A 25,749-nucleotide genomic window follows, 5' to 3' on the forward strand; every position below is an offset into this window, starting at 1 on the left:
CTGATATTAGCAGTAGATTTTGGCTTTAATACACCATCTGTTATCAGCAGTGTTGGCATTTATAAACTACCTAACATCAGATGTATGTATTGATAATCTGCCTGCTACTTTCGTTTGTTTGTTTTTATGTTTAATTATAAATGTACAATAAAAACATTTTACAAATGTTAGTCATGTCAGTTGACCCACCTCACCAAATATTAATGTGTAAAAACTATGTCAAAATAACTTTATTAAAGCCATGTTGTAACATTTCCATAAAATAGAGTACCTGGTAGTATTTCTTTTCCATATAATGTTAGCTTTTTCTGTCAGATAATTTTAATTTTGAGCCAAACAACTGAGGTAAAGCAAAGAAAATCAATGCCCACATTTACTGCTGTGTAACTACTTCTAGCGTCGGTTGCCAATAGCAGTCTTTACCCATCAAGTGTTGATAATGACAACAGGTGTTGTTGAAATGTACACAAGTAAGTGAACATTCTGGATCAGATACAAAGAACTTTGTTAACCAGTAGATGTGGGCATTGATAAACTACCTGATATCAGCAGTAGATGTGGGCATTGATAAACTACATGATATCAGCAGTGGATGTGGGTATTGATAAACTACCTGCTATCAGCAGTAGATGTGGGCATTGATAAACTACCTGCTATCAGCAGCAGATGTGGGCATTGATAAACTACCTGCTATCAGCAGTAGATGTGGGCATTGATAAACTACCTGGTATCAGCAGTAGATGTGGGCATTGATAAACTACCTGGTATCAGCAGTAGATGTGGGCATTGATAAACCACCTAATATCAGCAGTGGATGTGGGCATTGATAAACTACCTAATATCAGCAGTGGATGTGGGCATTGATAAACTACCTGCTATCAGCAGTAGATGTGGGCATTGATAAACTACCTGCTATCAGCAGTAGATGTGGGCATTGATAAAACTACCTGGTATCAGCAGTAGATGTGGGCATTGATAGGCTACCTAATATAAGCAGTGGATGTGGGCATTGATAAACTACCTAATATCAGCAGTAGATGTGGGCATTGATAAACTACCTGCTAACAGCAGTGGATGTGGTCATTGATAAACTACCTGCTATCAGCAGTGGATGTGGTCATTGATATTAACTATCTGATACCGGCAGTAAATGTGGGCATTGATAATTATCTGATATCAGAAGTAGATGTGGCATTGGTAAACTACCTGCTATCAGCAGTAGATGTGGGCATTGACAAACTACCTGATATCAGATGTGGGCATTGATAAATTACCTAATATCAGCAGTAGATGTGGGCATTGATAAACTACCTAATATCAGCAGTAGCTGTGGGCATTGATAAACTACCTGATATCAGATGTGGGCATTGATAAATTACCTAATATCAGCAGTAGATGTGGGCATTGATAAACTACCTGCTATCAGCAGTAGCTGTGGGCATTGATAAACTACCTGATATCAGCCAGCAGTAGATGTGGGCATTGATAAATTACCTAATATCAGCAGTAGATGTGGGCATTGATAAACTACCTGCTATCAGCAGTAGATGTGGGCATTGATAAACTACCTGCTATCAGCAGTAGATGTGGGCATTGATAAACTACCTGCTATCATCAGTAGATGTGGGCATTGATAAACTACCTGGTATCAGCAGTAGATGTGGGCATTGATAAACTACCTAATATCAGCAGTGGATGTGGGCCTTGATAAACTACCTGCTATCAGCAGTAGATGTGGGCATTGATAAACTACCTGCTATCAGCAGTAGATGTGGGCATTGATAAACTACCTGGTATCAGCAGTAGATGTGGGCATTGATAAACCACCTAATATCAGCAGTGGATGTGGGCATTGATAAACTACCTGCTATCAGCAGTAGATGTGGGCATTGATAAACTACCTGCTATCAGCAGTAGATGTGGGCATTGATAAACTACCTGCTATCAGCAGTAGATGTGGGCATTGATAAACTACCTGATATCAGCAGTAGATGTGGGCATTGATAGGCTACCTAATATAAGCAGTGGATGTGGGCATTGATAAACTACCTAATATCAGCAGTAGATGTGGGCATTGATAAACTACCTGCTATCAGCAGTAGATGTGGGCATTGATAAACTACCTGATATCAGCAGTAGATGTGGGCATTGATAGGCTACCTAATATAAGCAGTGGATGTGGGCATTGATAAACTACCTAATATCAGCAGTAGATGTGGGCATTGATAAACTACCTGCTATCAGCAGTGGTCATTGATATTAACTATCTGATACCGGCAGTAAATGTGGGCATTGATAACTATCTGATATCAGAAGTAGATGTGGCATTGGTAAACTACCTGCTATCAGCAGTAGATGTAGGCATTGACAAACTACCTGATATCAGATGTGGGCATTGATAAACTACCTAATATCAGCAGTAGATGTGGGCATTGATAAACTACCTAATATCAGCAGTAGATGTGGGCATTGATAAACTACCTGATATCAGCAGTAGATGTGGGCATTGATAAACTACCTGATATCAGCAGTAGATGTAGGCATTGATAAACTACCTAATATCAGCAGTAGATGTGGGCATTGGTAAACTACCCGATATCACATGTGGGACACATTGATACACTACCTGATATCAGGAGGTATGATCATTTATATACTACCTGATATCAGCAGTAGATGTTGGCATTGATAAACTACCTGATATCAGCAGTAGATGTGGGCATTGATAAACAATTTGATATCAGCAGTAGATGTGGGCATTGGTAAACTACCCGATATCACATGTGGGACACATTGATACACTACCTGATATCAGGAGGTATGATCATTTATATACTACCTGATATCAGCAGTAGATGTTGGCATTGATAAACTACCTGGTATCAGATACGGGCATTGGTAAACTACCTGCTTTTGTGGGCATTGATAAAAAGTGTGTGATATCAGAGGTTGATTTGGGTCTTGATAAACTACCTTATAGCCGCATTGATAAACTACCTAACATCAGATGTACGTATAAATAATATATCTGATATCAGCAGTAGAGGTTGCCATTGATAAACAATCTGATATCAGCAAAGATGTGGGTATTCAATAACTACCTGATATCAGCAATATATACATGACCAGGGCATCTGCATTTGTATACAATTTTTGTTGTTTTACCTGCTTGTATATATTTTGCTTGCTGAGTTAATAAAGATTTATTGAACAACATTTGATATCAGCAGTAGATGTTGGCATTGATAAACTACCTGATATCAACAATAAATGTGGATATTGATAAACTAGCTGATAGCGGAGGTAGATTAGGGATGGCTAATGTACCTGATATCAGCAGTAGATGTAGTCATTGAGAAGATAGCTAATATCAGCAGTGGGCATTGATAAACGACATGGTATCAGAGGTATATTTCAAGATTGATAAAGCCTCTGATATTTATATCGGCAGTAGGTATTGATCAATAACCTGATATCAGCATGAGATGTGGGCATTGATAAATCTGATATCAGCAGATATGAGTATTGGTCAACTAACTTATATCAAAAGTATTTTGGAAATAAATAATAAACCATTTTTCTAAATATCATCAGTATTTTGGAAATAAATAATAAACCATATTTCTAAATATCATCCATTTAAGGTATAATTTACAATCTTCTCACTGCAGAGGACAACATGTTGTCATTGCTGTTGCTGTTAACTTGCTGATGAAGCTAATGTTGACTGTCATTTTTAACAATTAGAGTGCATGCTAAAATGCAATTGTAGTAAAACTTAACACAGGTAAAAGAAAAAAGTTCAAGAAAAACACCATGCTATAGAGTGAAATGCAAAAATGGTTTAGTTTATTATAAAAACTTAACACAGTGAAAAGAAAAAAGAAAAGAACACATTGCTATAGAGTTAAAGCCATATTATAACATTTTCAAACAAAATAGATTAGCATTTCTTTGCCATAAAATGTTAGCTTTACTGTCAGATATATCCCTTTTATTTTTGAGCCGAACAACTACGGCAAAGCAAAGAAAATTGGAATTTACTACCAGCGCACATGTTGCCAATACATACCACTCCTTCTGTCATGTTGTGGTACGACCCTTTGTTGTGTATATCACCGTCCCGCACGTCGTGTACGTACTGTGTGTTATGAACATCGTGTATGCGTTTGACTAATAATTCCATCGTAATAATAAAGCGCCGGTTCCGGCGTTTTATTCAAAATCTCGGATTTTGACAAAACTACAGCACCTAGAGTTTTAATTTTGCAGGGTATATTGGTTTAATAAAGTACAATTTAATTGTGTAAAAAAGGAATTTTAAAAATTCAGTGAGGGCGTCTTCCTCAGCAAATGTTATAATATGGCTTTAATTGCAAGAATTGCAAATTGCAATTGGAGTAAAATTTAACAGAGGGAAAAGAAAAAGTGCAAGAAGACCACGGTGCTATAGAGTGAATTGCAAGTATGGTTCAATTTATTATATAAAAGTCATGCAAAATGCAAGTGGTATGTTACATACAAGTAAAACAACATGCATTAGTCAATTAGTTTATATGCAACATGCAAAAGTTTATGATGCACATATAATAGGATTAATACAGCTCTGTACAGGAAATAATAGAAACTACCACCAATAGTCACCAGGGGTCCATTTCACTAAACATTACGAAGCTTCGTAAGTTTCAAAATCATTTGTAACTTACGAGGAGTCGTAAGTTCCATTTCACTAAACATACTTACAAATGGTACCCTTCGTAAGTAATAGGGATTTACTACAGGAACCCTTAGTAAAGTTACGTCTAGTATTGGGTATTCGTAACTTTACGAACGGTTACCTGAGTTACGAAGGGTTAAAAGTTTAGTGAAATGGACCCCTGAAACCCCAAGGGAACAAACCAAAAATTTGATGACGTCCTGTAAATGAAAGTGATTTCTTTAGGAGGCTGACTTCCTCCCCCTCCCTGAAACGTACAGGTGAAATGTTGAACATTACCTAAAATATCAACTTTGATTGATATCTTAATTAGTTGTTTTTTTTTACAAATGTAATCCCCCACTAACAAAAGGAATTTTGTTTACAGGACATCAATAAACTTGTGGTTTGTTCACTAATACACATGCAGTTCAAAGCTACATACATATCAAGCACTATGAAATTTTTACACTGAAAATCACACTGAAAATGACAGGGTATCACTGAAAATCATCAGAACAAAAGAAATTGTTAGACTGAAATTGTTTTCAGTGGTATTTCAGTGTATTTTTCAGTGGTATATCAAGTGGTTATTGTCTGCTATAATGAGCAATGATCTAGGGCACTAATTTCCATAACAATAGAACAGGCCAGCTCATTTCAGTGTGATTAAATCCATTTTAGTGGGATTAAATAAATTTCAGTGGGATTATTGACTTGCCAATGATTTTCAGAGGTGTTTCAGTCCATTTTTCAGTGTGGTTGGACAATGGTTATTTGCATACAGAATAACAAAAGAACTATTTCAGTGTTATTTTCAGTGGTGCTGTTCATTGTGTTAAATTTTCAGTGTCCATTACAGATATCAGTGTGATTTTCAGTGTAAAAATTTCATAGTGAAGGGAGTCTTCATAAATACATTGGTTGGAGGTTGGACAACTTAGAGCCTTTCTTGACCCCCACCACATTTATGGTCTTAGAAAATCCCTCTTTGTATGGTCTGAAATTGTTTTGATACCACCCCTTCCGGAAAGTGACTTGCACAGAATTGCTTGTGTGGAGGGGTACCTTCTAGATTTCCTCAATTAATTGCTCCTGGCTACTCCCCTTGCTGTTCAAAAATCCTTGTACGTGTAGCGTTTTAAATTAAAACACACCATTATGTACACTAACTTGGAAATAATCAATGTGAAGCTTGGTCTAACACCTGCTCTGAAAATGAAGTTTGAATTTTTAGTTTAACAATAATTTGGCCATTTTAAACATGTTCCATAACTGATCTCCCATAAGGCAAAAAAAATTGTCTCAAAGCTCGCGTGCGCATTTGTAAAATCGCGCGACTTAAAAAAAAAAGAAGAGCATAATTTTTTTATTTTAAAGTTTTTCCAGCAGAATTCTGTACAAATCAGATTTTTTCCCTCAAAATACCATAAAAATACCAAGTCGGGGAAAAAAATATCGCATTTCGCATTTTGTTTTCAAACCACTCGTGAGCTTTGAGACAAACCTTTTTTTTTTTGCCTAATAGACAAATAATGCACCAGAAGCACACAAAATTTGCCAATGTTTACACAAGGTGAATTTTAATTTTTGATCTTTTTTTAGGATGTAAAATGTTTTGATCCCCACGGTACTTTGCAATTCCTCCCACCAAAGTATTTATGAACACTCTCTTGGAAAACTACATATGCTGAAGTACGCATCTACGTGCCCCTGTACAGTAAGTTGGTGATACATGCAATTAGTATGCATACATAAAACATGCAACATGCAGGAAAGTAATACACCAGTTAGTGACAGCATTAGTACAGAGATAGAGTAGTGTCCCAGCAAACACAAAAATGTTTTTAAAATGTTTTAAACATGTTATATTTTGGTTTTTGGTTTAGATAAAAATGTTTTAATAACATTAAAATGTCGGGTTATATAAAGGTCATGTAAACGTTTTAAAACGTTTTGTATGAAAACACACTACAACAATATTTGTAAAATGTTTTAAAAATGTTTTTGTAAAATAATTTTTGCAAACATTTTTTGCCAAATATTTTGTCAACACTTAAATAACATTATGTTAGAATACATGCAGTAGGTTATCAACAAATGTTTTTGAATGTTATGAAAATGTTTTATACACTTTATATGTCCTTTATATAACCGGACATTTAAACGTTTTCTGGCAACCTTTTCTAACCTTCTGCGAATGATGTCGAAAACGTTTTCTGTTTGCTGGGGTTACTATCATTGAACTACAATACTGACCTAGGGTGAAATACAACATGTATCTATCTACCCCTGTACAGTAAGTTGGTGATACATGCAATTAGTATACATACATAAAACATGCAACATGCAGTAAACTATTACATCAGTTAGCAATATCAATAAGTAGCATTAGTACAGAGCTAGAATAGTGTTACTACAATGAACTATAATATTGACCCAGGGCAAAATACTACACATATCTATCCATCTATCCCTGTATAGTAAGTTTGTGAATACATAAACATGCATACATAAAACATGCAACATGCATACATAAAACATGCAACATGCATACATAAAACATGCAACATGCATACATAAAACATGCAACATGCATACATAAAACATGCAACATGCATACATAAAACATGCAACATGCATACATAAAACATGCAACATGCATACATAAAACATGCAGCATGCAGCAGTAAAGTATTACATCAGTTAGCGATAGCAGTAAGCATTATTAGTACAGAGTAGTGTTAATAACATGTATTTGTATTTTGTGAAGAAAAGGAGAAACAACTACTTTGCATGATATAGCAATACCTTGTTATATTCTCAATCAAAATTAACGCACCCATAAAATTGCTTTGATAATAAATACCTTTTGAAAATACATACTTATTTTGCCCGATTGAATTTTGGTTATACATGCTAGTGTTGTTCTATTTTTGTGACTTCTGTGCTTGTTTTTGAAATGTGATCACAAAATTAAAGAGCATTCTAGAGAGACAGCAAGGCTAACTATAGATGAGTTGACCTATGACCTCACATGTTTACATTCAGGACTCCTCTATTGTTTCACACAATGCAAAACATTACAACAATGTCTATGGTATACCACTTAAAATGTTTCAAACCCCAACTTGCATAACCTTTGTGATATTATGTAGTTTGCAAGTAAGCAAGTTTGATAACATGATTGTGTGGTATTATTTGATTTTAAAGAGGAAGCCCTGTCAGAGCAGTTCTTTTGGGGTGAACCAAACCTGCCTGGTTATCAAATCAATCAGTGACAAGGTTATTTATGAATTTGACAGGTGCTAATTGATGCAACAACATTTAAACATCAATTAGCACCTGTCAAATTCAGAAATAACCTTGTCACTGATTAATTTGATAACCAGGCATGTTTGGTTTACCCCAGAAGAACTGCTTTGGCAGGACTTCCTCTTTAAACCAAAGTTAATGCCAAAAAAAATCAACTTCCTTCATCTAGACTCTGGGGTCTTTTGCCAGGCAGTTTTTTCCGTTTTCCATTTCCGTGGTAAATGTAAACAGGTTACAACTCATCTACAGTCCATTTGGCTTCCTCAAGAAAGTGACATCAGTGCGTGCTCTAATGAATTGGCGTGTTTACACACTATCAAAGGCGGTACATCTGTACATGTTCAAAGTAACTCCATTAAGTACTGAAGTCACTCTCTCGAGGAAGCCAAATGGACTCTATGCATATATGTTCATGCATTACCTTCAAATAATTGACAGTCAATCACTCTATGGTAAGCCTTTACAATCTATTGTATGTGGCATTAGTCTTCTTGTATAATCTCTATATCACTCAGTGATGGCTCAAGCTGTAGAGTAGTAGAATGGGCAAATGGCTCAAACTTATTAATTGAACTTGAGCTTTTTGTATTGGTTCTGCATGGTAAAAGCTCAGAAATTATATTTACTTTGAGCTACAATACACAATGTATTGTGTCAATAGTCCTCTTTATAATCCCAATAGAGGCCGCCAGCCTTTCGCCATCTTGTGGGTATAAATGATCTGTGTGTTCATGCGCCGGACAATACGCCAAGAGGGCTTAGCTTGCCACGCAGCTGTTATCGCAAGCATCAACGCAGTGATTTTGCTGTTCACGCATGGAGATCGAATCGACCATCACAGCGTGTACCCACAAGATGGCGGCATATGACGCCACGCTGACGGCCTCTATATCATTGAATGATGACTCAAGAAATATAGTAGTAGAATGGGCAAATGGTTCAAACTTATTAATTGAACTTGAGCTTTTTGTATTGGTTCTGCATGGTAAAAGCTCAGAAATTTGATTTTCTTTGAGCTACAATACACAATGTATTGTGTCAATAAGCCTCTTTATAATCCCAATATCATTGAGTGATGGCTCAAGCTGTATAGTAGTAGAATGGGCAAATGGCTCAAACTTATTAATCAAAGTTGAGCTTTTTGTATTGGTTCTGCATGGTAAAAGCTCAGAAATTTGATTTTCTTTGAGCTACAATACACTATGAATTGTGTCATTACTCTTCTTGTATAATCCACTGAGTGGTTGTTCAAGCTGTATAATAATATTATATAGTCCATTTGGCTTACTCGAGAGTGTCATCAGACTTTATTGGAGTTACTTCACGCTTGCGCAGATGTACTGCCCTTGATCGCGAGTGTACACACACCAGTTTTTTTATTCACTGCGCAAGATTTAATATCACCGTCTCGCTAAAGCACACTCTGACATCACTCTCTCAAGGAAGCCAACTCGACTGTAGTATTCAAATGTGCAAATGACTCCAAATTGAACACAAGGTTTTACAATACTTCAGAAGAACAGCATGGCTATACACCTGCACAGGTGGTGTGTTGCTTGTTCTTGTAGATATAGTTGAATATATCTAATTTTAAGTAATATGGGAAATAGCTCCAAAAGGAGGTTATTTGTTACCAATTGTTACTGTGCAAAAAAAAACCACAAGATACACACTTTCATTTACAAGAGAGCATTACAACCAGTGCTTGAAATAAGCCAAAAATCTTTAAAGGCCATTTGGGCTGTTGGGTTTGAAATCTACATGCTTTCATCTAATTTCATAGGCCCAATTTTAATTGTACACTGGTTTTAATTTTAATTGTACACATTATGTTGTACCACTTTTTAAGACAATAACCGATAAGTCCTGGGTAGATGTTGAAATCAGCATCGGGTCTGTCTTTGGAGGCAACCTTTCACACAGCCCCGCAGGGTAGCGTATCAGCAGGCCACACAATGATTTTCATGAGGTTTGGGGCCAAGGGCGCCTGTGTTATTTTGTGCACTGATTACAACACAAGTTATGTTGTCCTTGGATGGTCCAACCCTTTCCCACTCTCTGTAATGTGCAGCTTGCATATATTGGACTCTTCAGGCTTCAGTATATTGCATAGTAGGCTGCAAGAATTACACATACATACACAATTCAGTAGACATCCGCCATGTGTGTGTAACATGATCACACATAAATAAGGAAAATAGTGCAAAAGTTGGGTGTCACACAGTTAGTCACTTAACCCCATGAGAACTACCTGACTATTGGTCAAAAAGAAGTTTTCATTATCAATACGACCAATCAGCAACATTGTTAGAATAATTTCACTACACACAAAAATTGGGGTGAATTATTTGCAAAGCTCCATTCTGATTGGTGATTAAAGTGAAAATATCATGTAAATGACCAATCAGAGGCAATGTTAGATTGGCAGGTATAGTGCTCAGGGGGTTAACAAAATAATCAATCAAAAGAATTTAGCGCTGGCAAAAAAAATGACACCAAAAACACACATATAGTTAGGTCCCATATCATGTGTGATGATTCTATCTTGTGGGGTTTCCATAGTGTTAAATATTGGGCTACATGGAGTGTGAGCTCTACCAGTCTAATTGGGTTGTTTAGGTCCTATGTGTGACATCCGATATTGCAGGTTTTCCGTTATGTATTGGGCTACACAGAGTGTGAGCTCTCCCAGTCTAATTTGCTTGTTTAGGTCCCAAGTGTGACAATCCTATATTGTGGGTTTTCCATAGTGTTATATATTGGGCCACATGGAGTGTGACCTCTCCCAGTCTAATCTGCTTGTTTAAGTCCTATTTCTGACAATCTCATATTAGGTCCCATGTTAGAGCAGACTTTTTCTTGTGTCAATGCCCTGCTCTAAAAGGATCAGTGGCCACACATTATTTTGCTGTACAATTTTCAACTTTTATTAAACTACATACCTTGTATAACAGTTGGGAATACATCTCAATGATTAACCCCAAGAGAAAGATCCTGACATCAATAATTATGCACAGGGGTTAGATACTTACTTCTCCCATTTCAACATGTGGTCTACTCTCTTCAACGGTTCTCCTCAAGACGGGACCAATCTTTTCTTCTAAGCTATATCCCATTAAATCTTTCCGTGTGATGACCCCTACTACGTTGTTATTTCCATCAACGACCGTGAGATGTCGTAAGCCGAGGGTTCGGAATATGATGTACGTTCTGTGGAGTGAGAAGTATTCTGGTATGCATGGTGCTGATCTGTTAACGTATGGACTCTGTAAGAAAGAGTGAAAAGACGACATGCACATTAGTATGTTATACCATAGCACAGCATGCGTATGACTCATCATCATAGGACCACTGGTTCGAGCCCTGGCAGGGAACAAAGAATACATGTACTATAGCAATATCCTTGCTCATTCAGTTCTTGGCTAAAGCCGGGGGGGGGGGGGGAATTAAAACTGTGAAGCATGAATAAGCATGGCTGTCCTTGTAACATATAGGTTACTCAGTGGCACAAAGACATATCTCCAATTATTGCACCTAGAAAGATGTACCGGTATGTCCATTAGCTGCCATATCAATGATTACATGTAGAAAACCTGGGACTCATTGTCCATTAGATGCTACAGTTTGTCCACTCTGAAGTACAAAGTGACAACGCATGGCGTATACAGCAGCGTTAACAGTGTGTAGTGCTGCGCCTCTGCTGCAGGTATGTGTGTGCTTCAAAGTCGGCACAATGCGTGCATCCGCGTCGGTACTTTGTAGTAGACTGACTGTATATGAATGATTGCATCTAGATACCTGGGGGTCAGCAGCACAAAGGCACACCTCCATTAGCTACTGTATGAATGATTACATCTACATTACCCAGGGCTCAGCAGCACAAAGACATATCTCCATTAGCTGCTGTATGAATGATAACATCTAGATAACCTGGGGCTCAGTGGCACAAAGACATATTTCCATTTGATGTCATATGACTGATTGCATCTAGATAACCTAGGGCTTAGCAGCACTAAGACGTATGTCCATAAATGGTTGTATCTAGATAAGCCAGGGCTCAGCGGCACAAAGACGTATGTCCATTAGCTGCTATATGAATGATTGCATCTAGATACCCCAGGGCTCAGTAGCACAAAGACGTATGTCCATTAGCTGCTATATGAATAATTGCATCTAGATAAGCCAGGGCTCAGTGGCACAAAGATGTATGTCCATTAGCTGCTATATGAATGATTGCATCTAGATACCCCAGGGCTCAGTAGCACAAAGACGTATGTCCATTAGCTGCTATATGAATAATTGCATCTAGATAAGCCAGGGCTCAGTGGCACAAAGATGTATGTCCATTAGCTGCTATATGAATGATTGCATCTAGATAACCCAGGGCTCAGCGGCACAAAGACGTATGTCCATTAGCTGCTATATGGATGATTGCATCTAGATAAGCCAGGGCTCAGTGGCACAAAGACGTATGTCCATTAGCTGCTATATGGATGATTGCATCTAGATACCCCAGGGCTCAGTGGCACAAAGACGTATGTCCATTAGCTGCCATATGGATGATTGCATCTAGATAATCCAGGGCTCAGCGGCACAAAGACGTATGTCCATTAGCTGCTATATGGATGATTGCATCTAGATAACCCAGGGCTCAGTGGCACAAAGACGTATGTCCATTAGCTGCTATATGGATGATTGCATCTAGATACCCCCAGGGCTCAGTGGCACAAAGACGTATGTCCATTAGCTGCTATATGGATGATTGCATCTAGATAAGCCAGGGCTCAGTGGCACAAAGACGTATGTCCATTAGCTGCTATATGGATGATTGCATCTAGATACCCCAGGGCTCAGTGGCACAAAGACGTATGTCCATTAGCTGCCATATGGATGATTGCATCTAGATAATCCAGGGCTCAGCGGCACAAAGACGTATGTCCATTAGCTGCTATATGGATGATTGCATCTAGATAACCCAGGGCTCAGTGGCACAAAGACGTATGTCCATTAGCTGCTATATGGATGATTGCATCTAGATACCCCAGGGCTCAGTGGCACAAAGACGTATGTCCATTAGCTGCTATATGAATGATTGCATCTAGATAAGCCAGGGCTCAGCGGCACAAAGACGTATGTCCATTAGCTGCTATATGGATGATTGCATCTAGATACCCCAGGGCTCAGTAGCACAAAGACGTATGTCCATTAGCTGCTATATGGATGATTGCATCTAGATAAGCCAGGGCTCAGCGGCACAAAGATGTATGTCCATTAGCTGCTATATGGATGATTGCATCTAGATAATCCAGGGCTCAGTGGCACAAAGACGTATGTCCATTAGCTGCTATATGGATGATTGCATCTAGATAACACAGGGCCCAGTAGCACAAAGACGTATGTCCATTAGCTGCTATATGGATGATTGCATCTAGATAAGCCAGGGCTCAACGGCACAAAGATGTATGTCCATTAGCTGCTATATGGATGATTGCATCTAGATAACCCAGGGCTCAGTAGCACAAAGACGTATGTCCATTAGCTGCTATATGGATGATTGCATCTAGATAAGCCAGGGCTCAGCGGCACAAAGATGTATGTCCATTAGCTGCTATATGGATGATTGCATCTAGATAATCCAGGGCTCAGTGGCACAAAGACGTATGTCCATTAGCTGCTATATGAATGATTGCATCTAGATACCCCAGGGCTCAGTGGCACAAAGACGTATGTCCATTAGCTGCTATATGAATGATTGCATCTAGATAACCCAGGGCTCAGCGGCACAAAGACGTATGTCCATTAGCTGCTATATGGATGATTGCATCTAGATAACCCAGGGCTCAGTGGCACAAAGACGTATGTCCATTAGCTGCTATATGGATGATTGCATCTAGATAACACAGGGCTCAGTGGCACAAAGATGTATGTCCATTAGCTGCTATATGGATGATTGCATCTAGATACCCCAGGGCTCAGCGGCACAAAGACGTATGTCCATTAGCTGCTATATGAATGATTGCATCTAGATAACCCAGGGCTCAGCGGCACAAAGACACATCTCCATTAGATGCTATATGAATGATTGCATCTAGATAACCCAGGGCTCAGCAGCACAAAGACACATCTCCATTAGATGCTATATGAATGATTGCATCTAGATAACCCAGGGCTCAGCAGCACAAAGACACATCTCCATTAGATGCTATATGAATGATTGCATCTAGATAACCCAGGGCTCAGTGGCACAAAGACACATCTCCATTAGATGCTATATGAATGATTGCATCTAGATAACCCAGGGCTCGGTGCCACAAAGACACATCTCCATTAGATGCTATATGAATGATTGCATCTAGATAACTCAGGGCTCGGTGCAACAAAGACACATCTCCATTAGATGCTATATGAATGATTGCATCTAGATAACCCAGGGCTCAGCGGCACAAAGACACATCTCCATTAGATGCTATATGAATGATTACATCTAGATAACCCAAGGCTTAGCAGCAAAAAGACAAATCTCCATTTGATGTCATATGAATGATTGCATCTAGATAACACAGGGCTCAGTGCCACAAAGACACATCTCCATTTGCTGCTATATGAATGATTGCATCGAGATAACACAGGGCTTAGAAGCACAAAGACATATCTCCATTTGATGTCATATGAATGCTTTGCATCTTTTAGTCCATTTCCCATACTTACCAGATTTAAGTAGATATTCTGGTAGCGAGGATCATTACAGAAATGATGTAAGATTTCATCATCGCTGAGTTTCTTTGGGATTTTGTCGACTGCAACCTGTCAAATACACAAACATAATTTTATTCAAAATGTGTTTTTAACTTTATTTTGTATAAAAATACAATTAGACTCATTTATCCAAAGTTGGTTGATCACTTAAGTATGACATTTCGTCATGACCTCTAGCGGTCAAATTCAAAATGGCTTCATGTGTGGAAACTCTCATGCTTCTAAAGTGCACAATGATTCCCATAGGAAGCTTAGCAGTTGCACTATAAAGACAATTTTAACTACATTTACAAAGATGTAAGTTTATTCTTTGGCCATATTTCCAGTGAATAATTAACTTATTTGTGCTTTTTTCGAGCACAATGGATCAACATCACCATCGACAGGTCATAGTCAAAAGTCGCAACCACTGCTAACTGTTCGCTGTAAAAGTAGTGATATAACAGGGTTAATTACCATAGCGACCGGTTTAAATTTTCTTTGCATATATTGCCCTGCACTATAAACAGGCTGCACTCATCACCTGTGTATGTGTGCAATCATACACTTCTTTTTAAACACACTAACCTTACAAGAAGATCAGTGATTTCTCTGTTGATATCAGCAATAAAACTACAGAATAAAACGGCAATGTTTAGTCGCTACCTCCAAAATACTGAATTCAACACGTAAGTGTGTATGCGCACGCAGGTTCCAGGCATGACGAATTATACTCGCTCACGCATATGCGCACTGTGTTAGCTTATACGTTACTCGGTAAAAGTGTGGATTCATCACAGATTAACAACGGTTGCCTCCTATAGTTATACAAAGGCATATATGTGACACAATCTGGTCCATGGGGCCAAAGGAGGCATTTTTGAAAATTGAGCTACTGTATTATTAGTACATTAAATATACAATAGGCTATCATTTACTGAAAACACCAAGTACGTGTCTAGCATACTTGGTTCCAAAGTTATGAAGTTTTTGGATGTCTATTTTCTTATGTATTTTATTGGTTTTTTTACTCCATATGTTTACCTTTATCTCAGTTTCAAATTTGCCGCCTTTGGCCCCCATGGACCAGATCGTGTCACATATATGAAGAGTTGTTGAATAAACTATCTGTAATACTCTTGTGGAAGACTTAAGGGCTGGGGTATGAACGTTTGGACAGTATTTATTTTGGGACATTAGAGCACATCAGACATATCGAATTGCATTCTGAATATGAAGAATGTCATTCTGATATCAAATAATTTTGATTTTTTGAAATTCGCAATTTAATACACATTTTATGGCAAATCATTAAAAATTGATATTTTATATTTAACAGTACTTGAAGTAAACTTTATAAATCTGATGATTTATACTTAAAGTGTATGTAGGTGGGATGAAAAGCCGACGATCAATTGACAATTTTGACGTTTCGTATTGAAGATATGGATTTTTTTCCCCAAAACACCAAAAAAAATTAGGTCTTTTTGGGAAAAAAATCCATATCTTCAATATGAATCGTCAAAATTTTCAATTGACCGTCGGCTTTTCCTCCCTGCTACATACACTTTAAGAATATATCATTAGATTTATATAATTTACTTCGAGGACTGTTATATATCAAAAATTTGAAAAATATCAAATTTTTATAATTTGTCATAAAATTTAGATTATAGATGACCGTACGATGAGCACGTAAATGTCCTCAATTTATTCTGAGTTACAGTAAAATGGGCATGAAGGTCATATTCATAGTATTTCAATTTGGTGCTACGTATCTCATTAAATGAGGTACACGAAAGCACCAAATTGAGGTACCTATGAATACGACCTTCATGCCCATTTTACACTGTAACTCAGAATACAATTGAGGACATTTACGGCTCATTCGTGGTGTACGGTCACATATTGTGATTTAAAAAATGAAAATTATTTGATATCAGAAAGACATGCTTCAGATTCAGAATGCAATTCGATAGGTCTGAGGTGCTCTCATGTCCCACAAAAAATACTGTCAAAACGCGTTAATAAACGCTCATTTTGGTTCCCTTAAGGTTATTAATTATTTTAAACTGCTGTGATTTGGTAGTTCACAGCATCTTACTTAATGGTAGTGAGCTTTGGCAAAAACTGCATTGCTCAATTCATAGCTTAGCGTAGAAGAATTAAAATATCACAGATATACTTTTATAGGTGCTGCGGTTCTTGAGTTACGTTGTAAAGAGGGCTGAAACAACAACACTTTTGTAAAACGTACATAACTCATTAAAAACAATAAATTAAGCAAGTTTGCAAAGTATACGATTTGTAGAATGAACTTTTGCAAAACATCAAGGTGTTAATTTTCAATAATATATTGATCTAGATAATGAAAATCGATTTTTAGGTTGCTTCGACCAACAATACCTTGTCTACCCTTAAGAAAATTCTTCAACAGAGGGAGTATGTTTTTCAAATGGAATTGGCTATGAATAAATATTTTGAAACACATACTCCCCCTGTATATGACTTTACCTATATCTTACACAAGAGAGATTCAAATGGAAGATATCCAATTGTCTATTCTATATGAAACCCATACTCCCTCTGTGGAAGACTGACAAAATGTTCCACAGGGGGAGTTTATATTTCAAATGGAATGTCCCAATAACTCACCTGTTGATAATCTAATGCATTTATTTCTGGCTCTTCACTGCTTATATTTTGGTCCGATTCAAATAAATTCTCATCCAGTAAAAGGACACTTAGTTCTATTCTGTAATAAGAACAAGATCAAACAATAAACACAAATTACACGCAAATAATTGATTTCCTTCCACTAGACCTTCGAATTTGGGTGTATTTCTAATACATTTTGGTGTATTTCTAATACATTTGGGTGTATTCCTAATATATTTGGGTGTATTCCTAGTACATTTGGGTGTATTCCTGATACATTTGGGTGTATTTCTAATACATTTGGGTGTATTCCTAATACATTTGGGTGTATTCCTAATACATTTGGGTGTATTCCTAGTACATTTGGGTGTATTCCTAATACATGTGGGTGTATTCCTAATATATTTGGGTGTATTCCTAATACATTTGGGTGTATTCCTAATACATTTTGGTGTATTCCTAGTACATTTGAGTGTATTCCTAATACATTTGGGTGTATTCCTAATACATTTTGGTGTATTCCTAACACATGTTGGTGTATTTCTAATACATTTGGCTGTATTTCTGAGACATTTGGGTATGTTTCTAATGCATTTGGGTGTATTCCTAATACATTTGGATGTATTCCCAAGGATTCTCGAGTACTAATATACTATAGGATAAGCCACTCGTTTGCGCAAATGAAGTCAGTCACACAGCCAATACGCGATCATGCATGTGATGGCATTGCTGTACCCCTGTACGTGTAGGAGTGTATCACCTGTGGAAGAGATTGTATGTTTACGTCATATCGTTTCAAAAAAAATTAAATGGCGAAAAACGGCGAACATTTGGTTGAATCTTTCCATTACTATCATATCGTGAAAAACCAAATAGCTGAGGAGTTAGCTCAATATGCTAGGAAAATATTATAACCGATGACCCCATGACGAGACTGGCTAAATAAGCTGTATTTTTGCTGGAAAGGGTCCGAATAATTGGCAGTCGATGAGCGCCATCTTGGAAAAATTTGGTGTACCAAACTCCCCAGCAACTGTCAATCAAACTACGGATAAGTCTGTTTCACTATTGAAGTAGTACGCACAACGTTGTCGTGCACATGTATGTAGGCTATTTAAAAAAAAGCGTTACTATGGCATTACTAGGTGTACCAAACTCCTTAGCAACTGTCACTCAAACTGCCGTAAAGTGACTTCACTTTTTATACAGGGATTGAATACGAGTGTCACGGCCCTGGTATTTCTAATACATTTGGGTGTATTCCTAATACATTTGGGTGTATTCCTAATACATTTGGGTGTATTCCTAATACATTTGGGTGTATTTCTGAGACATCTGGATGTATTCCTAATTGTCTGACACACAATTTTTATTCCATATAGCCCCTAATCAAATGCGATGCTGAACTACCACTAATATACGTATTCCAAATAGTGATGGAGCGAGTACTAAGGCACCAGAGCCAAATTTGTTTGATCTCTGAATTGAAGCTCCTTCGATGCTTGTTATTCTGTCGGTCCGTGTCACGTCACTTCCGGTTGATGATGTTCGAGTGAAAACAAGTCCCTGATTCGATTTTTGTTGATGATTTCTGTCATTGGTGTTATGTAAATTTCGACCGCAAATAGTCAGTGGAATCACACAGCCGTTTCTAAGTCTTCAGAGTGGAAGAAACTTACTTGATTTACCGTTTATATACTGACAAACTTAAAATTAAATTCCATGGTCGAGTGTCGTTTTTTCCGAAATTGAATATCACTCCAACAGCATCGCTATGTAGCCTCCTTCACAGTCGGTTTCTGTTGTTCATAACAAACCGTGAGCCACATGCAGTTTGGGCCCGAGACTAGAGATAGCCCGGATGTCCGACCGACAGAATTAATGAAATATCAATACACCCAAATGTGTTAGGGAATACGCCCAAATGTGTTAGGAATACACCCAAATGTGTAAGGAATATACCCAACTATATTAGAAAAGCACCCAAATGTTTTAGGAATACACCCAAATGTACTAAGAATACACCCAAATGTACTAGGAATACACCTATATGTACTAAGAATACACCCAAATATACTAGGAATACACCCAAATGTACTAGGAATACACCTAAATGTACTAGGAATACAACCAAATGTTAGGATGTGAAGTTGCCACAAAGGAAAAATGAGGAATCAATATGATTATGCTTGAATCATACACCACAGGCTATTCCAGTTGAAATCTATATACCCTGTATGGAAGACATGACCTTGATCTCGCACACAGGGGTGTAAATTTCAAGTGGAGTCACCTATTCAGGTAATCCTATTCGAAATTCACACTCCCTGTATGCAAGATTAAGGTCACATCTTCCATAGGGGGAGTATGGATTTCATCTGGAATAGCCAAATGTCACCTACCTTGAAATAATTCCAAAGAACTGATTATCCTGACTGGGTGGTCCTGACCGTATTACCGGGAAACCACCGTGTGTTGTGTCTAATAACAGATGAGCTAGGTTGCTGATCGGTTCTCTCGGATGGACAGTGTGTACCGGTGATGCCATGGCATCTTTAGCCTGGTATAATTCTAAATTTATACTGAGGAGAGAAATATTAAGAGTAATCATGGTTAACATAACATTACAGCCATGTACCACTTTGGATCTACAACCACTATGCTCACAAAGTAAGCTGTTGATTGGTTTATTGATAATCCTATTCTTCCTCAGGATGTTTCTAGCCCGGGGGGGGGGGGGGGGCACTCAAATATGACAGTGTACGCATGCGTGACCAAATTTTTTTCAAACACCCCCTAAACGACTTTTACCCTACAGCCCCTTAATAAGGTAATTTAGTGTAGAATTTACCCCCTAATGAGTTTTTGGCTGGTGAAAATGCAACAAATGTACCCTTTTTGGACTCATAAATTACCAAAAATTTGAAAAGGTACCCTAAACAAGTTGTCCAGTTTCAAAAAACTACCCTTATTCTTAAAAATCACTGCTTTTAGACCCTAAACGCACACGCCAGTAACTTGCCTTGCCTAAAAAAAAAACACCCCTTTTACTTGTTTTTTTGGTCACGCATGCGTACAGACCATTTATGTGAGTGATCCCCCCGGGGTTTCTAGTGAGGAATCATACAGTCCCTAGGTGGGAATGACCTCTTTCTTGACAAATATAGCCTGTGGCAAAAGTGTGTCCTCTTTGCCAGTATCTGGCTGGTGACCGTTATCGTTGCTGTGCTCTGCCAGTGCCAATTGATTTGAGACAGTTTTGGAGAGTTGTTGACATTTTAAATTTAAACTTGTTAAAGTTTTAAATTTTCTGGTCATTTTAAGGTAAAATAAAATAAAACCCACGTACTACCTTAGCCCTGGGCCTTAGCCACTTAATTGTGGAGCTCTATGGGGGGATTCACTAAGACATTAATTCAAATTTGTTCCACAAACACAACAAATTTGGCTGATTCCAATTTGGTATAAGTATGGACAAGTATAAACATTACAAATATGACAAAAAATAAACAGGTGTGAACAAAATTAACCAAATTCTTTGTACATTAGGCCACAAAGAAAAGTTTTATGGTCCCAACCGTTTTTTTGTTTTTTTTTACATTTTTGCCAAAATCATGTAAAATCAGCCATTTGGGCCAACATTTATTTATTTTGATGTTTGAAAAAAAAATCAGAACATTTTCAAAATATGTTTGTCAAAAACATCATCAAATTTTCAAGCTGTCAGTGATATTTTAGGGTAATTTTAGCCTCAAGAAGAAAAAAAATCCCCACCGACCGCCCTTACTTGGAAAAAGCCCATCCGCCCGTAAAACAGGGTATTTTTTCGTCGCCTTCTATGGCTTTAATTTCACTTACTTTTTCTTCTCATGCATAATAACAGGTTCCTCATCTAGAAAAGGTATGCACTTGACTTCCAGTAACGCATGGTATATAGGATGTGTTATAAAATCTCCCACCCACTTAGCTACCATGATGGACACCATAATGGGTAACAAAAACTGTATGTCATTGGTGATTTCCATCTGTGTTAAATGGTTAAAGGTCAAAGGTATTAGTTCAGATTGATATGTATTAGGGTGCATACGTAGCCCTCATAGTTACCAATTAACTTCTACCTAGTCTTAAAATGTTCCATTGGTTAAAAAAATCCTCCCTATGAAATTTAAACGAAATTGAAAGTCGTTTAGGGTCCCACAGGAGCCCAAAGTTCGAATCTTCTTCCTTACCTATGTTCATAAGGCAGCTATTTGTAAATGCTTCATTAATGTATTGCAAATGCAATAGCTGCCTTCTCTGTTATTTGTATTGATGCTGTGAGTTCATTAGTTATCACTTGTTGAAATAGAATAAAAGGAAAATACATAAAGCAGCTTTTTGGGCTATTAATATGTACAAAATAATAGCTGCCACATGTATTTTAATATGTTTCATGGGAAAAGTGTGTGATTTTAGGCCTATAATTTGTATTTTTCACACAGTAAGTGCTGTTCATGGAGTTTTGATTTCCTGTTCATTTCTCTGAAAGTTAGCATGGTATTTGATGGAAGCAACAGAGTCTAGCATGTGACAGCAGCCTGTGTGACCATTCAGCAACACATAGGCGTGCACTCCTGTGGTCAGGTTGTGCAGGCATCACATTGGTGAAATTATACTGTTCAATGACTTAAGGGGATACTACACCCCTGGCCAATTTTGTCCCTATTTTTGCATTTTGCTCAAAAATTATAGCGCATTGGTGACAGGTAAGATATGTATATTATAGGGGCAAATACTACAACTACTGCACTGAAAATTCAGCAACTCAAGGCAAGTAGTTATTGATTTATTGATCAAATATTGGTTTTCCTCATTTTGACTGTAACTCCACAACTGTTGTCTGTGCTGAAATAAAATTTCCATTGCAGTAGTTGTAGTCCTTGCCCCTATAATATGCATATCTTACTTGTCACCAATGCGCTATAATTTTTGAGAAAAATGCAAAAATAGGCACAAATTGGGCAGGGTGTAGTACCCCTTAAAGATTGAGGTCTCAAAGTTGCCTGATGTTTCTCTTTTATTGCGATTTTGCAAGTACTTTGAATTACTGCCATAAAAGAGTGATCAGCGTCTTTACTTAGTTGAACCTTTCCCCATACAGAAAGCACTCGGAAGATGATAGAAGCTGGGCATGCTTGGAGACTTTGGAGAGCTAGTGCTCAGGAAACCTTAACCCCCAAATTAGGCCTTCAAAAGATGATCATCAAGAGTTTGTGGAATATGTCTTCTATTTTTAGGTGGCAAGGACAAAGTGAACTTGAGGCAACCCAGAGCCCCGCCCCGAGCACTGCACAAAGCATGTTTGATGGCCAAGCTTCTATGATGCCATAAAGATCCGCCTGCTGGAATCTCCAACTTCCCCAAGGAATAATTACAACAAGACAACAATTGCCAAGAGTCAGGGACTTATTTGCTACCCTTATCTATAGCAGCTTGTGGTGGTTTACATGCAAGTCTGCTGTCAATGCACCATGGAATGACTTGAAACTGTACCACTGTCTGTTAATGTATGAGGCCGTAGATCCTGTGGTTTCAAGAAGTGAAATCAGAGCTTTCCAAAGGCATCTCTGCACCTCAATGCAGAGATGGTACCATGTGCACTCTTCAGTAGTGTTGTACCGAAGAGGAGAAACAAGCACTAGCTGACAGACTCTTGGCTGTTAGGCCTCAGGAAGTAATGCATACACCAAGTGATCATTATGGTACTGGGTTTGGGAAGCCCAAATTTCCCAAATGCATAGACCAGTGTACTACCCTTGCTGATCTAGTCAACTAAGATTCATGGTTCACAAAAGGTTACAAGTTTTACAAAATAGACCATGAGTTTCTCACAGAGAATGTTAAAAGCTGGCCTAACTTTCACTGCATACCAAGCATCTGCTCATAATGTTGATACTTTGAATGTGATAAACAAGACTTATGTCAGACCTTCGGAAGCGGAAATCTGAAGAGAAATACATGTATGACATTAAAATATCAAACATGCAAAAGCAAGCAGTCAACCAGGTATTTAAAGCTTCTTTTTTAAGTTAGTGTTCAGCAGCATAGTTAGTACCATTTCTGACATTGTTCTGCCTTTGGGCGTAAAGTCCTGCGACTTCAGCATAAATTCATGTAGCCGTTTTGCCATATATCACTGTGTACTATTGTTATTTCACTCCAGAAACTTGATTTCAATTCTATTTCAATTCAATTCTTTCTACACCTGGAGTCTTGCTATTCAATTCCAATTCAATCCACCTTGCTTTAGAATTAATTCAATTCGATTCCAATTCAATTCGTCAATTTCAAAATCATTTAATTTCAATTCCAATCCAATGCAGTGAAATTAACAGCTAATCAATTTCAATTCAATTCTGAGCATTCATTTCAATTCCAATTCAATTCCAATTCCAATACAGTTGCAGTTTGTGTTAATTGGCCAAAGGCACACGGCAAAAATTGTGTCTAGAGATTGAACACTTTTTTGTCCTCGATTTGTAAACACATGTAAAATCTAAATGCCAATGTCAAACTTCAAAACATCAAGTGTTTAATATCTAAACACAAGGCATCAAATTACTAAACATGTTTAGCATTTAGACATTTTTACAAATCGAGGACAAGATGGTGTCTAGGATGGTGTTTAATATCTAGACACTGTTTTTGCAGTGCATGTTTTAAATTTTACTACCAATTTTGAGTCAGCAACACAAAGTCAAAATCAAGTGCACTACTTGTCGCAAAAGCATTTCAACAGAAGATACTTTATTGTTATGTTAACTCACTTTTCACATTCAAAAAATGCGAGTGATCCTTGACCTCTGAGTCCTATTTTATGAAACTTTGGAACTTCTTAGTTCTTAGATGACTGACTTCCTAGTATTTGTCTTTACTCTTGTCACCACGCTCATTATTATCTAAACTTAAGGTGTGTGGTACAATCGATAATGGGACCCTGTACCTGTACCCACACTGACCTCAAAGATATCAAAAATCAATGTTTTGATACTATTAGACAGCCCCTACTTGTCTCCTGCTCCTAAGATTTTACACCTAAAATCCTTGTACTTTTGAAAAAGTGTGAAAAAAGCATTTTCTTTAATGGTTTTTTCACAATTTGTTCAAATGTACAATGACCTTTGAGCATAAAAATTAGGAGCTTGAGAAAAGTAGGGGCTTTATGATTAGTGCCAAAAGTTTGAGATCTTTGGCAAGTTGGGGGGGGGGGTCTCATACTCACATTATCAATCATATCCAGCAATTTAAAACATTAGAAATGCGAAGAATCAATTTGCATCATAGAAGATATAGAAGACACTTTTTACAGGTGGAATGATCTGCAATCAAAGACCTCTGCTTGTGAATTGAAATGCTGAATTGAAATCAAAGCTAAATTTCATTTCAATTCCACTTCATTCGTCATCACTCAGCATGATTTCAATTCCAATCCAATTCAATTCTTCATTGCTCACGATGATTTCAATTCCAATCCAATTCAATTCATGCCCAAGTCCACTCATTTCGATTCCAATTCAATTCCAATGCATTGAAATGAAAATCGCCCAAAATTCATTTCAATTCAATTCGATTTCAATGCATTGAATTAACATTACTGTGTACATGAAGCTCCAGTGAAATATAGCATAAGGCAGCTATTGGTAACTATGTACTTTATATTGCCCAAAGCTGCTCTGCATGTAATTTTGTGAATTAGGACTCTGAAAAACTCTCAGAAACTATGGACAAGGTAGTTATGCAGAATGAATCATAAAGCAGCTATCATTTTCTACATAAATATATTGCATTCCAAATAGCTGCCTTTTGCATTTAGTGCTACAGTAGCAAAATACTTTTGACGGCCCGTGGGACCCCTAGACAATGATCGATTTCAACCAAATTTCACATGAGGGGTTCTTTTAGGAAGTGGAACACTATAGGGGTAGGTAGAAGTTCAATGCTTACATTTTTGAAAATTAGGGGGCTACGTATGCACCCTAATATGTATGGTATATAGGGTGTGTTATAAAATCTCCTAACCACTCTGCTACCATGATGGATACCATTGTTGGTAGCAAGAACTGTATGTCATTGGTGATCTCCATTTGTGTCAAAAGGTTAAAGGTTAGTTTAAGATCAATGATTTCAACTGATATGCACAAGCTTAGGGCTACTGGAATTCGCGGACCACTATGGCCCAATTGACACACCATATCATTTAGCGGCATTTCAGGGACACAGCTTTATCTAGACCCAATACCCTAGTCAGCCTACACCTAGAATAACCAACCATCGCAGCCAGGATCAGCTCCCTGGGTTCTCGTACA

At 37.6% G+C, this 25,749-nt stretch overlaps 1 protein-coding gene across 1 annotated transcript in view; it reads right to left on the reverse strand.

Moving 5' to 3' along the window:
- Window positions 1–25,749, reverse strand: part of LOC140146333 (chloride channel protein C-like) — a 47,738-nt gene that overhangs the window by 2,379 nt on the left and 19,610 nt on the right. The window contains 5 exon segments of the mRNA XM_072168142.1: window positions 11,044–11,277; window positions 14,720–14,815; window positions 17,402–17,501; window positions 19,807–19,986; window positions 21,263–21,429. Of these exon segments, the coding sequence (XP_072024243.1) occupies window positions 11,044–11,277; window positions 14,720–14,815; window positions 17,402–17,501; window positions 19,807–19,986; window positions 21,263–21,429 (777 nt within the window).

Source organism: Amphiura filiformis, chromosome 2, assembly GCF_039555335.1.
Source record: "Amphiura filiformis chromosome 2, Afil_fr2py, whole genome shotgun sequence".
Classification (NCBI taxonomy): Eukaryota; Metazoa; Echinodermata; class Ophiuroidea; order Amphilepidida; family Amphiuridae; genus Amphiura; species Amphiura filiformis.